The sequence below is a fragment of the Nannospalax galili genome, unplaced genomic scaffold, assembly GCF_000622305.1.
Source record: "Nannospalax galili isolate Female #2095 unplaced genomic scaffold, S.galili_v1.0 scaffold237, whole genome shotgun sequence".
Taxonomy (NCBI): domain Eukaryota; kingdom Metazoa; phylum Chordata; class Mammalia; order Rodentia; family Spalacidae; genus Nannospalax; species Nannospalax galili.
In genome coordinates, this window is record NW_008339924.1 from 1041129 (window position 1) to 1056997 (window position 15869).

At 45.9% G+C, this 15869-nt stretch overlaps 1 protein-coding gene and 2 non-coding genes across 8 annotated transcripts in view; 1 reads left to right on the forward strand and 2 right to left on the reverse strand.

Moving 5' to 3' along the window:
• The window catches only part of Alg12 (ALG12 alpha-1,6-mannosyltransferase), a 33445-nt gene that overhangs the window by 7131 nt on the left and 10445 nt on the right, over positions 1-15869 (reverse strand). Inside the window, exons 8-11 of one of the 6 annotated variants that reach the window (XM_029564335.1) lie at positions 13326-13495; positions 13166-13241; positions 12878-13019; positions 6909-7765 (exon numbers count right to left, since the gene is read on the reverse strand). In XM_029564335.1, the coding sequence (XP_029420195.1) occupies positions 7706-7765; positions 12878-13019; positions 13166-13241; positions 13326-13495 (448 nt within the window). In that variant the 3' untranslated portion in view covers positions 6909-7705. Of the gene's footprint in view, positions 1-6908; positions 7766-8948; positions 9387-10903; positions 11880-12314; positions 13020-13137; positions 13242-13325; positions 13496-15869 lie in introns of those variants that run through there. The other 5 variants (XM_008834717.3, XM_029564336.1, XR_003849800.1 and 2 more) reach the window with 5 other exon arrangements.
• Positions 6240-6297, forward strand: LOC115070657. Its single transcript, XR_003849805.1, has one exon. It is a non-coding gene; the product is annotated as a small nucleolar RNA SNORD44 (small nucleolar RNA).
• LOC115070658 lies at positions 14473-14598 on the reverse strand. The gene has a single exon (XR_003849806.1). It is a non-coding gene; the product is annotated as a U6atac minor spliceosomal RNA (small nuclear RNA).

The window sequence follows — 15869 nt, forward strand, 5'->3', positions numbered from 1 at the left end:
ATGGCGGCTCACAACCATCTGTGACTCCAGTTCTGTGGATCCAAAGACTCTTCTGAACTTTATGGGATCCTGCACATAATGTGGTGCACATGTATACGCTCAGGTGCACACATACACAAATAAATCTTTAAAAACAAAAAATTGGTGCTGGAGAGATGGCTCAGCAGTTACAAGCACTGGCTACTCTTGGAGAGGACCTGGGTTCAGTTCCCAGGACCCACATGGTGGCTAATAACTTGTCTATAACTCCAGTTCTAGGGGATCAGACACCCTCTTCTAGCCTCTGCAGGCACTGTAACACAGGTGCACTTACATACATGTAGGAAAAACTCCATACACATAAATTAATTAAATAATTAAATAAAACCAGAGAAAACTCAATCTCATGATGCTCCTCAAAGTCTTAATAAAGCAAGAACAAGGCTAATCCCAGATCAGTAGATGGAAAGAAATACCATCAAGGTAGAAACTAGTAACAGTGCAAAGAATCAATAAAATGGACAAGAAACAATGCAAAAAAAATCAAAACAATGTTTTTAATGACAACCTTGACAAACCCTTAGCTAGCAACCAAAAATCAGACAAGTCCCAAATTAAAAAGGGCACATCCCAATAGATACTACTGAGTTTCAAAGAATCATTAGGGACTACTTTAAAGTGTTCAAACTCACTATTTGAAGAAGCCTATTTCTAGGCCTACAACCTACCAAAATTGAACAAGAGAATATACAGTTTAAAGATATTTATAATGAGGGGGCTGGAGAGATGCCTCAGCGGTTAAGAACACTGGTTGTTCTTGCAGAAGACCTGGGTTCGAATCCCAGCACTCACATGGCAGCTAACAACCGTCTGTAACTCCAGTTCCTACATGCAGGCAATACACGCATACGAAGATCTCTATAGTGAGGACTGCAATTAAAGCAGTAGTAAAGAGTCTCCTCCACTGAGCTGAGGAGGTGGATCAATGGGTAAAGTACTTGCTGCCCAAGTGTGAGGATCTGAGTTTGAATACCTACAAGTCCTGTAAAAGTTGGGCCCAGCAGTACACATCTGTAATCCCAGCACTCCCACAGAGGAAGGGAAGTCGAAACCGGAAAGTCCTTGGAAGCTTGTGAGCTGGCCAGCCTGATGCACACAATGGCACTAAGAAGCTGCTTCAAACAAGGCAGAAGGCGAGGACTCAAAGCTCAGGTCTCTGACCTCTACACATGGACTATGGCACAAATACAGCTGCACTTCCACAAGAGGATGCATGCAGAAACACACACACACACACACACACACACACACACACACACACACGCAATTTCATTTATTAGGGTTTTTGAAGCCAGATCCCACTGTAGCCCCAGCAGGCCTGGGTAGACCAGGCTGGCCTTGATCTCACAGAGATCCACCTGCCTCTGCCCTCCCAAGTGCTGGGATTAAAGGCCTGCACCATCATGCTCAGCAACAGAATGATTTTTTAAAAAATATTTTATTATTTTCATTTCATGTGTATGAGTGTATTGGCTGCATGTATGTGAGTGCACCTGTGTTGTGCAATGCTGCGGAGGTCAGAAGAGGGCTTCAGATTCCCCTGGAACTGGAGTTAAGGACGGTGTGTAGCTGCCATGTGGGTGCTGGGAATCGAACCTGGGTCCTCTGCAAGAGCAGTCAGTGCTCTTAACCACTGAGCCATCTCTCCAGCCTCCAGAATGACTTTTTAAAAGCATCTCTCCACAAAGAAAACCCCAGGATGAGAAAGACTGACTGCTGAATTCTATTTGCCTTCAAAGAATTAACACCAATGGAAATAAGAAAGATGGCTCAGCCATTAAGAGCACTGACTGCTCTTGCAGAGGACCAGAGTTTAGTTACCAGCACCTACATCAGGCAGTTCACAAACACCTGTAACTCCAGCTCCAGGAAGTCCAACACCCTTTTCTAACTTCTGCAAGCACCTGCATCCACCTGTGGGCACATGCACACACGCACACATGCACACACACACACACACAGAAATAAAAGTAAATCTTTAAAAAAAAAAATCACATAAGAGGCTGGAGAGATGGCTCAGCAGTTAACAGCACTGGCTACTCTTGCAGAGGACCCAGGTTTGGTTCCCAGAACCCACATGGTAGCTAACAACCATCCATAACTCCAGTTCCAGGGGAATCTGGCATCCTCTTCTTAAATCCACGGGCATTACATGACACAGGTGCACTTACATACATGCAGGCAATACATTCATACACATACAATAAAAATAATGAAGTATTTTTAATTTATAAAAAAAAAATCACATGATCATCCTAATAGGTACAGAGGGCCTTTGCTAAAGTTTAGCTTATCTTCCTAATAAAAGCCCCTAGGGAACTAGGAATACAGAAGAGAAGGGATATACCTCAACATAGTAAAAGGTGTAGGAGCTGGAGAGATGCTCAGCAGTTAAGAGCACTGGCTGGTCTTGCAGAGGACCCAGGTTCATTGCCAGCACCCACATGGCACCTGACAGCCTTCAGTAAACTTCAGTTCCAGGGGATTTGATGCCCTCTTCTGGCCTCCATGGGCAGTGTATGACACAGGTGCACTTACACACATGCAGACAATACACTCAAAAACGTAAAATTTTAAAAAATAAAAATAATAAAAAGTATATAGCAACCATCACAGTAAATGTGGAAAACAAAACATTTCTCCTACCATGAAGAACAAGACAAGTGTGTCTACTGTCCATTCTTATTAAACACAATGGTTGAATTCTTAGCCAAAACAATACACAAGAAAGGGGAGAGGGATGCACTTAGGGAAAGATGATATCAATACATTAAAGTCGCCAGGCGTGGTGGTGCACACCTTTAGTCCCAGCACTCGCGAGGCAGAGGCAAGTGGATTTCTATGAGTTCAAGGTCAGCTTGATCTACACAGTGAGTTCCAGGCAAGGTGAGGCTACAGGGAGACCCTGTCTCAAAAAGACCAAAAAATTAAAAAAAAAAAAAAAATTAAAGTCTCCATCAGAAAGTTCTTTTTTTTTTTTTTTTTTCAGGCAGGTAGTCCTGACTGGCCTGGGATTCCCTATGTAGACCAGGCTGGACTTGAATTTACAGAACCTGTCTCTGCCTCCTGAGTGCTGGGATTAAAGGTGTGTGCCACCACACCTGGCCTAGAAAGCTCTTAGATTTAATAACACTTTCTGCAAAGCAATAGGTTATAAGACCAACAGAGAGAAATCAGTAACTTTGTGTCTTTTTTTTCTATATTCCAACAATGAACATGTTAAGAAAAATCAAAGAGAAAACAATCCTATTCACAATAACGTCAAAAAAGAAAAAAAAAAAAAATCCCAGGAAAAAAAACCCTAACCAGGATGATGAAAGACCTCTACAGTGAAAACTTTTAACACACTGAAGGAAACCATTAGAGGGTAGAAAGCCCTTCCATGTGCATGGATCTGCAGCTACTGTAAAATGGCTGTAATACTGAAAGCAATCTACAGCTTCAAAGTTACCCTCCCCAAAAGTCCAATAATGCAGAAATAGAAATCCATAAATTTCTGCCAGGCATAGTGGCAAACGCATTTAGTCCCAGCACTCAGGAGGCAGAGACAGGCAGATCTCTGTGAAATTGAGGCCAGCCCGATCTACATAGTGAGTGTCAGGCCAGGGAGACCCTGCCTCAAAAAAAGAAAGAAAGAAAACCAGAAAACCACAAATTTTTTCCTAAAAATGTGGAAGCACACAAGACCCCAAATAGCAAAGGCAATCCTGGACAAAAAACTACTCAAAGGTTCTGGCACAAAAACAATCTTAGACCAATGGAACAATAAAAGGACCCAGAAATAAACCAACACAGCTACAGCTATCTGATTTTAAACAAAGGTACTGAAAATATGATGGGATAGGGCAACCTCTCTGATTAACGTTGCTGAGGAAACTGGTAGAAGGTGCAGCGAGAGTCTTTCTTGCACTACATAAAAAAATCAATTCACTGGTGGCACAGGCCTTTAGTCCCAGCACTTGGGAGGCAGAGGCAAGTTGATCTCTGTGAGTTCCAGGCCAGCTGGGGCTCCACAGAGGCCCTGCCCCAAAACAAAATTAATTAAAAATGTATAAAAAAAACCTTAATGCAAGACCTGAAACACTGAAGCTACTAGAGGAAGTCGGGAAAAAATGGGAAGAATTTTTAAAAGTCTTGCATGAAATTAAAGATCTTCTATACAACTACCAGAGTGAAGAGATGACCTAAAGGACAGAACAGAAGAAAATCTTTCCCAGCTCTTCACCTGATGATCCAAATACCAAAAGAACAGATAATCCAACCAGTAAATGATTAAATTAATTGAACAGACAGTTCTCAAAAGACGTACAAATGTCCAATAAGTAAATGAAAAAAATATTGAACATCCTTAACCATAAGGGACATGCAGGTAAAAACTACATTCAGATTCTATCTCATGCCAGTCACAACTGGCTGTTTTCAAGAAAACAACGGGCTGGAGCGCTGGTTCCGCAGTTAAGAGCCCTGACTGCTCTTGCAGAAGACCCGGGTTCGATTCCCAGCACCCACATGGAGTCTACAAACCGTCCTTAACTCCAGTTCCAGGGGAATCCGAAGCCCTCTTCTGACTTCTGTGGCATTGCATGACACAGGTGCACTCACACATACATGCAGGCAAAACACTCGTACACATAAAAATAATATTTTAAAAAGGCCAGCCATGGTGGCTGGCACATGCCTTTGATCCCAGCACTTAGGAGGCAGAGGCAGGTGGATCTCTGTGAGTTCGAGGCTAGCCTGGTCTACATAGTTCCAGGACAGCTGGGGCTACAGGGAGACCCTGTTTCAAAAAGACCAAAAAATAAAAAAATATATAAAAAATATAAAAAAAGAAAACAACAAATACTGGGGGCTGGAGAAATGACTCAATGGTTAAGCTCTCTTACTACTACTACTACTACTACTACTATCTATCTATCTATCTATCTATCTATCTATCTATCTATCTATCTATATGGATTTATTAGACTAGTTTATAGGATAGAGTCTGAGTAGTCCAATAATGGCTGTGCCACACTAGGAAGGCTGATAATCCAATAGTTGCTCAGTCCACGAGGCTGGATATCTCAGCAGTCCCACTCTGGCACTGAAGGCCTGACCAATTCCAAGAGCTCTGCTAGTCTTCAGTCTACAGCAGCAAGACAAACTCACCAGCGAGAGAGGAGGCAAGTGGCAAAAAGCAAGATCTCCTTCTGCCGTGGCCTTTTATACACCTGCCATCAGAAGGTGACACCCACATTTAGGGCGTGTCTTCCAGCTTCAGAAGATCCAATCAAGAAGGTCTCTCGCATTTCAGATCCAGTCAAGTTGACACCCAGGATTAGCCATCACACTACTCTTCCAGAGGACTAGAGAGTTCAGTTCTTAGCAACTATATTGGGTGGCTCACAACCACCTATAACTCCAGCTCCAGGGGATCCAACATCTCTGGGCTCTGAGGGCACCTGCCCTCATATACACATGCTGACACACACAGACATGCACACATACACATAATGAAAAATAAAATAGATCTTAGAAGAGAAAACAAATACTGACCAAGGAACAGCAAAAAAGGAAGCTTCATACACTGCTGGTGGGAAAGTAAACGTGTGTAGCCTCTAAGGAAATCAGAACAGGAATTCTTCCAAAAACTAAAAACAGAAATCGCGTATGATGAAGCTCTCCCACTCCTGGGTCCACACCCCAAATAACCTAAGCACACCACAGACACACCTGCCCAGCCATGCTTATCACAGCACTGTCCACAATGACCAAGTCATCAAGTCAGCCCACGGGTGCCTATGAACAAGATAAAGAAAATGTACATATACACAATAGAGTTTTATTCAGCCTTAAAGAAAAATGAAATCATGTCATTTGTAGGAAAATGGATGGAATTGAAGATCATCATGTTAAGTGAAATAAGACTTAAAAATATTGCATTTGTTCTCTCATGCATAATCAATATTAAAAATATATATGGAGAATATTAGAGTGTGCATATGCGACACACACACACATTATCTATGAAAGTAGGAGCAGACAGCAATGGCTCAAAAGTCAAGGCACTTGCCAGTAACCCCGAGGACCCCAGTTCAATCCCCAGAACACACTTGGTGAAAGGAGAGAACCAACTCCAGAAAGCTGTCCTCTGACCTACGTACACACTGTCCCACACCACACACACACAAATACATTTTTTGAAAATATTTGATTTACCTGCATGATGACAAGCAAATGCTGACTGAACATGAAGATCTTAATTAGCTCTGATGTTGAAAAAATATTTATTATTTTTATTTTACGTGTATGAGTGTATCGCCTGCATGTGTGCAAGTGCACCTGTCATGTAATGCCTGCAAAAAAGGCATCAGATCCCTTGGAACTGGAGTTATGGATGGTTGTTAGCCGCCATGTGGGTGCTGGGAATCTAACCTGGGTCCTCTGAAAGAGCAGTCAGTGCTCTTAACCACTGAGCCACCTCTTCAGCCCCAGAATAAATTTTTTGAAGCATTTTTTAATTATTTTTATTTTATGTGTATTCGTGTACTGCCTGCATGTAGGTGAGGGCACCCATGTTGTGCAATGCCCACGGAGGACAGAAGAAGCTGTCGGATCCCCTGGAACTGGAGTTACGGACAGTTGTTAGCTGCCATATGGGTGCTGGGATTCGAACCCGGGTTTTCTGCAAGAAAAGTCAATGCTGTTAACCACTGAGCCATCTCTCCAGCCCCCCAGAATGAAATTTTAAAATACATAAAATGTAGAACAGATATAGATGACATAATCCTCTTTGGTCCAGATATTTTGCCCATTTTTAAAATCACCTGAGGAACAGCTCACAGCCTGCATGTGGTATCACACACCAAACATAGTCACCAGAAGTGTCAACCATGCCAAACTACCAGATTATATTATATGCACAAATTGCCCTACTAAGAAAACAATCAGTAGTTTCCATACACAGAAATAACCCAGTATGACAATAGGATGAATGAGGGAATGTCCGCCCAGTACTACAAACAACATAAAAGCTGGAGGAATATACTTAATAACATATTTAAACTGACATGAAGAAAAAAGTATAAGACATCCGGACATGCTTAAAGGAGAGGTGGACACAGGGAGGGAACTCCTCTGTCAGAGGAGAGCAGCATCAGACTGCTGCCCTGAGCAAGGCCATACTTGACTGCAAGCCCAACAAAGTCACATGAGCTTCCCATGCAGCAAGGTTGGCTTAGAGGAATGTTCGCATTTGCAGATGAACAAAAATTGGGAGAAAAATGCCCCACAGGAGGGCTGAGTGTACAGGAGCACAGCCACACTGGGCATGCCTCCAGGAAGTGAGTGCACTTTCAGTAGCACAGCCGCACTGAGTGCACTTCCAAGAAGCACCTCCGAATTCAGTGCAGAGGAAGGCCAGCTGATAGTGTTATATGCAGAGACTGGTGAACAGAAACAACCAGGAAGTAGAGGGTCCCTTCACACAACCCAAGACTTACAGAGTGGAGGGGTCATTTATACATACACAGGAAATAAAGGGGGTGGGTAGGTATAACCCAAAAGCCAGTAGAGAAATGGACAAAAGGTACAAACGAAATTTACAGAAGCTTCCCTGGAAACCCAGACATTCTTCTTTGCTCTTACAGGAAGCAGGTGGAAGCGTACCAGGATGACTGTCGCACTAGAGGCCTGAGCTAATACAGAAGCTGGTTCCAGAGAGCGAGGTGCTGCTGTGAAAAGCCTGTTCATGTTGTTTTGGGAAGAATGGAGAAGACATTAGAAATTTGTACTAGAAAAGCAGTTGAATGCTATTAAGTAGAGCCTGATGGCCATTCTAGTAGAAGTCTGGAAGACAGGAGGGCTGACAGTAATTCTCACTGTGGAGTCTCAGCTCAAGAAGTTTCAGAGGGGAACCAGTTCTCTATTAGCAATTGGGCTAGAGGCCATTCGAATGATATTTTGGCAAAGAATCTTGCTGCCTTCTGCCTGTCCTAAGAACTTGCCTGAGACTAAATTTAAAAATAATGGACTAGGGGCTGGAGAGATGGCTCAGCGGTTAAGAACACTGCCTGTTCTTGCAGAAGAACCGGGTTCGAATTCCAGCACCCACATGGCAGCTAACAACTGTCTGTGACTCCAGTTCCAGGGGATCCAACAGCCTCTTCTGTCCTCCATTTTAAAAAGTTTAAAAAAAAGTTAAAAAAATAATGGACTAATATCCTTAGAGGAGGAATTTTTTTTTTTTTTTTGGTCTTTTTGAGACAGGGTCTCCCTGTAGCCCCAGCTGTGCTGGATTCACTATGGAGACCAGTCTGGCCTCAAACTCACAGAGATCTGCCTACCTCTGCCTCCCGAGTGCTAGGATTAAAGGTATGTGCCACCACGCCCGGCTTAGAGGAGGAAATTTTAAGACAGCATAACAGTAAGTCTCTCTGATGTGGTTATTACTCATAACTCTTCTGTGTCTACAGTAAAAACAAGTGAATGGGTAGAAAGAAATACAAATGCACAGTCTGTCAAGAAGAAGAGTGCTAGGGAGCTTCATGTTGCAGCCAAGATGTCCTACTTGGCACGATCAAATACTCTGACCATCCAACCTTAGGAAGAAAGAGTTTATGTGGCTTACACATCCCCATTACATTCGTCATTAAGAGGGGCAAGTGCAGGAACCTGCAGGTGTAGACCACGGAGGAATGCTGACTGGCTTGCTCCTCTAGCCTGTGCACAGCCTGCTTACTTTCACAACCCAGGACCACCTTGCTCAGGGTAGTCCCACCCACAGTGGGCTAGACCCTCCCACATCAACCAGCAATCAAGAAAATGCCTCAGAGACATGTCCACGGGCCAGTCTAATGGTGAAAAATCCTCAGTTGAGAGTCCCGAGAGTGTCAAGTTAACAACTGAAGCCAACCATGACACAAGGCCTGTGTTGAAACAGAGGCTTTAATTGTTAAGATTAATCCATTAAGAGGCCTCTTGCTCTACATTGAACAGTGGGAGGGCAAGACCCCACCCAGCTAAGCTTGTGCAGGGAGAACGCCTAAGGGGTTGCTTGCTCCTAGAAAGCAAAGGCTTCCCCATACAAAAGCGGCTGTTAATGTGGTTGAAGGGGACCAGGGTCAATACCAAACTGGTAGCTGAACTTGGCATCCATGAGGTACTGGCTTTCAAACCATGAAAGATACAAGACTGGGAGATCATAAAATCTTCCTTTGAGGTTTCAGAGAGCTGCTGAGGCCAAGCAAGGTGTGGCAGGGGAGTTCCTGCAAGGCCATGAGAGGCTATTGCATGAAGCGGTGAAGGTCCAGTCTGGGTTGCAGTGGAGACCCCACGATGCTGGAGATGCCACAGCCGCGAGACATCTGCCAAGGAGAGATGCAAACGGAGTGGTACCAAGAAAGAGATGCATGTTGCAGGCAGCAACACTAGAGGGACAGTCATCTGAGCCCCTTGAAACTAACGTCCTCGACACTGGGCATGGAACTATAGGGCTCAGGATTTTCCCTGCCGGGTTTTTCTTGCTTTTGTCCCATATTTCTCACTCTGCCCCCATTCCTCCCTTTTGGAACGTGCCACTGTATGTTGGAAATGTGTGATTTGATTTTTGCTTTACACAGGGTCACAGTTAAAAGACTGCCTTTGAGTATCAAAAGAGATTTTGAACTTTTTAAAAAATATTTTATGTGTATACGAGTGTTTTGCCTGCATGTAAGTGCACCCATGTTGTGCAGTGCCTGGGGAGGTCAGAAGAGGGTGCTGGATCCCCTGGAACTGGAGTTACAGATGGTTGTTAACTGCCATGTGGGTGCTGGAAATTGAACCCATGTCTTCTGCCAGAGCAGCCAGTGCTCTTAACGCTGAGCATCTCTCCAGGCCCAGTATTGAAAGTGTTGAAGACTAAGGGGACTTTTAATCTTGCACTAAGCGCATTTCACATTATGACTTTGATGCTATGGAAGCCAGAGTAGAATGTGGTGGTTTGAATGAGAATGTCCCCCATAGGCTCATGTATTTGAACACGTGGTCCTCTGGTGGAAGCAGCATTGTTTGGGCCTTTAGGAGGGACAGCCTTACTGGAGGAGGTAAGTTACGGGGGTGGACTTTGAGGTCTCATAGCCTCACCCCATTTCCATTTTGCTGTCTCAGCTTCCTGCTCTGGCCATCTGATGCTATGCTTTTTCCCCCATATGGACTCTATTCCTGTGGAACTGTAAGACGAAATAAACTCTAAGTTGCTTTCTGGTTGTGCTGGATAGCTTTAGTGTCAACTTGACACACCTGGAGCCTCAATTGGGGAATTTCCTTCATTGGACTGGCCTGTGGCCATGTCTGTGGGGCACCTTCTTGATTGTTGTGTGATGTTGGAGGGCCCAGCCCACTGTGGGTGGTGCCACCCCTGGGCAGGTGGGCCTGTGTTGTATAAGAAAGCAGGCTGAGGGACTGGAGAGATGGCTCAGTGGTTAAGAGCACTGACTGCTCTTGCAGAGGACCTGGGTTTGATTTCCAGCACTCACGTTGGCTACGAACCATCCTTAACTCCAGTTCAAGGGGAATCCGATGCCCTCTTCTGACCTCCAAGGTATTGCACAACACAGGTGCACTCACATGCAGGCACTACAGTCATACACATAAAAAAAAAATAAATAAATATTAAAAAAAAAAAAAAAAAAAGGCTGAGCAGGGGCCAGGGGATCAAGCCACTAAGCATCGTTCCTCCATGGCCTGTGCTCCAGCTCCTGGCACCAGGTTCCTGAACCGAGTTCCTACCTTGGGCTCCCTGATGAACTGTGCTGTGACCTGGAAGATGTAAGCTGAATAAACCCTTTCCTCCCCAAGTTGGTAGTGGTCGGAGTGTTTTGTCACAGCAATGGAGAAACAAACTAGGACACTGGTCATGGCATTTTAACACAGCAACAGAAAAGTAACTAATGGGATTAACTGCACAGGCACTGGGACTGAGAACAAAGCTCAGTGGTACAATGCTAGCCTGGCATGCATGAGGTCCTGAATTTAATCCCCAGTGCCATGAAACAGTGCTATAGACATGGCCTATGACTGCTCACACGTTTATGTGTAGGTGTGTGTATGCACATGTATGCATGTAGTCATGCTTGTACTTGTTTACAGAAGGGCCTAAGAGCAGACATCCCAAGAGTAACAAGAACACTCAGCCCCAGATCTTGCCCTAAAACAATTCCTCACACAAAAGGGCCCAGGCCCCTTGAGACACTGCTGATCCCAGAGGCCCAGAAGGACACCTGGGTGTGTAGTAAATCGGGAAGTGCTCAAAGAAAGGGGCATGTCCCAAAGTCAGAGCAGTGTGACAGGGCTCCCACTGAGCACGTCTCATACCATGTGAACATCAGAATTAGGAATGACTCACAGACCATCAAAGTCGTGTAGTAATCCATAATAATCCATGCGTGCAAGGAATGTGAGCAAGTACTGATAACAAACAGGGAAATAAATGGGGGAGGAGAGGGCGTGCTGTTGTGGGATGCCGAATGCTGGCTGGGGACTAGGAAGAACTGGAGTCTGAGGCCTGCCCTCCACCTGCCATGGAGACCCCTGCAGAAGGGATCAGGTTTGTTACGGACAGAGTCTGGGAAAGACCAAAGGCCATGCTCCAAACAACCTGTTCTCAAAAGCTTAGAAAATGCTGGATAGCTCAGTTAGAAAAGTACTTGCCTTGCAAACATGAGGACCTGACTCCAACCCCTAGAACCTCCGTAAGAAAGAGGCCAGGCATGTGGGGCATGCTTCTAATTCCGCACCTGGGGAGGCAGAGACAGGCAGATCCCTGGGGTTCGTTACTGAGCCAGCCTCCATGATTAGTTCCAGGCCAGTGAGAAACCCTGTCTCAACAAAGAACGGTAGATGATGCCTGGGGAACAAAATTCAGGGCTACCCTCTAATCTCCACACACATGTGCACAGGTACTTGCATACCCACATGCCAACATTCATATGAACACATGCAGTTACAGTTACACAGAAGGCTCAGAAGAGCACTGTCTTTACACCTGTACGGTATGCTGTTCACTCTGTGCTGTGCATGTATGGTATCTGCAGTGTGTGTACAGGTATGAGCATACGTGGTGTGTGGCTGTGTACTGGATGCATAATATGTATGAATTCATCCACACATGCACACAGCATCTGCCATCTTCATGGCTGGGACTGTCCCACTTCACAGATGTGTGTTCAGTGTAATTTTGCAGGGCCAGTAGCTTCTATCATGACACCTGGGCAGACTGTCACCAGAAGTAGCCACAAGATGCTACACAAGGAAAGCATTTGTAGTTTTATCCTTGTTCCTATGAACACGTTTATGTCCTAAAATTTAATCTGAAATGAGGACGGCAGGCCTGTGAATACAGAGACTGCAGTAGGCAGGGGAGGTGCTGCTCACTGCTGAGGCCACGGGCAGCAGAGGGCCACAGCATAGCTAGGATGCCAGAGTCCCAGGCTGGCTCTCTGTTGCCTCTTGGTTATGAATGGTGCCCAGTCTGAACTATGAATGATTCTGTGGACCATCCAACCATGTCAGACAGGTCTGAGCAGGCCACTGTCACCTTGGTGGTAGCGCTTGGGCTCCATGTTCTCTCTCAGCCCTGTGCCCTGGGTGTGGCTGTGGCAGGAGTGAACACTAAGGGGCATGTTGGAGATCCTTTGGTTTATTTTCCCAAATCACTTCACGGAGCTGGAGAAGTGACCACATTGATGCTCCTGGAGGATGCTGCTTCAGGTGGCCCTCCCAACCCTCATGCTGGCCTGATCAGTCTCTCCAGAAGCACCAGCTTTGTCTGCAGGTTGACCTCAAAGGGTGGCAGTTTGGTCAGGTTCAGACTCACATCTGTAGTACCCGAGATGCTGGCCAGGACCCGGTGTGTATCCCTGTAGAGGGCCAGGTGCCTAGGTGATGCCTCCATGAGGATGTGTGTATAGTCCAGCATGCCTGCTGTCCCTGGCTGCACATCTTCCCTCTTGTCATACCTGGGAGACACAAGACCTGTACCCACCGCACTCATCCTTGCCTAAATCTCACACCACTCCTCCCCACCAGGTGCCACTTAGGGGGCCCATACGTAGCTTCTGTGAGGAATAGCCCCACCTGCAGCTACAGCACTCCAGAAACAGACCTCCAGTCGCTGTTGACCTGTAGAAACCTTGACACGCCTGTCTGAGCAGCAGCCACATCAATGTGCAGGAGGACATCTGGGAAAACCACATCTGAGTTAGAAGCCAGCACCAGCACCTCAGCCAGGGCTAGCCTGGTTCTGGGCAGCAACCTGCACCAACCTGTCTGGGGTGGCACCAGGTCATGTAGCTGCTGCATTGCGACACCACCAGGATAGTTGAAATGTGACACACAGAGGGATGTGGCTGTGTATGCTGCATTTATGACGAGATGTCCTATCACGAGCAGAGTCCCCACCTTGTATAGCCATGACTTCTTATAGTTATTCAGCCTGAGAAGAGAGTAACACTCCACGGAAGGATGTGCAGGCAAGAATGAGGTATCCAATCCCAACTACGGATATCACCCGCTCAACTTCACCAAGTCATTAGGAGCAGGGAATTTAGTCACCAAGGATACACTTGGGTAATTAGCCTAGAATAAATGGACTTTGAAATTGCTTTTGCTAAAAACCACTAGCTCCTCACCTGGACTCACAAGGTAACTAAAAACAGGATAAAGTCTGGCCTCTCCAGGTTCATTTTGCGTATCTTCTTAAATCCCTGGGTCACTCGCCTGCTTAATTCTGCATGTAGCTATGTCAGTCACTCAAGGGTGTCTGTCTAAACACTGGTGATAGCTGACCCATTTCATCTCCCTTCAAGGTTGAAAGTTCAAAGACTGAGGTATCTTACTGTCAGCTCTGACGATGTCCTACTCCAACCCCACAGAGGGTACCAGAAGGTCTCCAGTCACTGTCCTAAACCTACAGTCACCATGGTTTCCAAAAAGAACCGAACCCCACAGACAGATCACCCATAATGAGCTCACCCTCCAAGTAGGAGCAGTCACCTCATGGTAACTGGACGGTCCCCTCAAGCAGTGAGGACCCTGCAGAACCAGAACTGATAACATCAACGAGACCACACTGTGACCAAGACTACTTCATCATGCAGACCTCTCCTCACGATTAATTCTGTTTAAATGTGAAGCTCATGTCAGCGTCCTGATGGACCTGGGTTACTGAACCCTTATCTGTCCTTTGTAATGTGGCCATGGTGGTTGTGTCTCCTCTCTCTGCCCTGCACCATTCACCTCTTTTTTTTTTTTTTTTTTTTTTTTTCCAGTCTTTTTGAGACAGGGTCTCCCTGTAGCCCCAGCTGTCCAGGAACTCACTAGTAGACCAGGCTGGCCTTGAACTCACAGAGATCCACCTGCCTCTGCCTCCTGAGTGCTGGGATTAAAGGCATGAGCCACCACGCCAGGCTTTTTAAACAGTGGTTAGATGCCAGGAAGTAGGTGGCGGTGCCTTAACCATATGCGTGTTATTAGGCCCAAGGGCCTCTTCCATCCTTGTCAAGAAGAGTGCTAACTTTCTTTCCTTTCATACAACACCACTGTTCACCTCTTTAACTTGCATATGGGGATGGGCAGCCGAGCCTAGTCAGTTGGGACTACTCAGCCGGGTGTTTGCCTTAAAACTCAAATAACAAAGTGAGTAAAATGCTATCTTAAGAACTCTGTAGCTGGGTGCAGTGGTACAGGCCTGTAATCGCCACCTGGTTGAGGAAGGTTGAGGGCAAATCCGAAGCCAGTCTGGGACACACAGTGAGACTGTCTCCCAACAAGAAAATGGCCAGTGAGATGGCTGGGTAGGTAAAGGCATGTGCTGTACAACCCTGGTGAGCCAAGTACAATCCCCAGAACCCACAGAAAGGTGGAAGGAGGAATGGAAAGGAATGGGGTCTTCCATGTAGCCCAGGCTGGTTTCAAACTCTGGATCTTCCTTCCTCAGCCTCCTGAAACTACGTTTACAGGTGAGCGTGCAGTACCATGCTCAGCTCCAAGAGTCTTTGACTTTCCCAGTCCCTCTGGGAACAGTTTCAAGTGCACTAAGTCCCCTGGCCTAACTCTGTTAGCTATTCACCTGCACTGATCTATTCTTTTAAAATTATCTATTTATATTTTTATTGTTGTTTGCTGTTGTTTTTTAAGACAGGACCTTACTACGTAGTCCTGGCTGGCCTGGAACTTGCTATACAAACCAGGCTGGCCTCCGCCTCCAAGCACTGGGACTAAAGGCATGCGCCACCACACCCAGCTGTTTATTTTTTGAGACAGCGTCTCCTGTAGTTCAGGCTGGCCTGAGATAGCTGTACAACCAACAAAGACCCTGAACTTCTAGGCCTCTGCCTACCCGCCCCTCCTGAGAGGTGGGATCATAGGCATCACCACAGCCAGTTTATATGGTGCTGGAGACTGAACCCAGAGCTTAGTGCAGGCTGGGCAGAGACTCTACCAGCCGAGTTACATACTAACCCTCTTCCTTAAATTTATTTTGAGACAGGATCTCATACATAGCTCAGGTTGGCCTGAAATGAGACTTACATCCCAGCCTTTATAAAAGAGACTCTTGGCACAATTTCGCCCATCCCACCCAATCAAGGGACCTGAACAAACTCTAAGAGAGTAAGGTCACATCCCTGGGATGAGCCCAGCCTCCAACTTCCTGCCCAAGGGTTCAGTGTGTGAGAACCTGCTGTGAGGCCAGAGTCCCCAAGCAACTGTCTTAGAAATCTGTGATTACACAGCCTTTCTCTGTCCACAGATGTAAATCTATCACCTAGCACTGCAGCAGGCCTGGGAGGCTATCTGAAACCCAGACA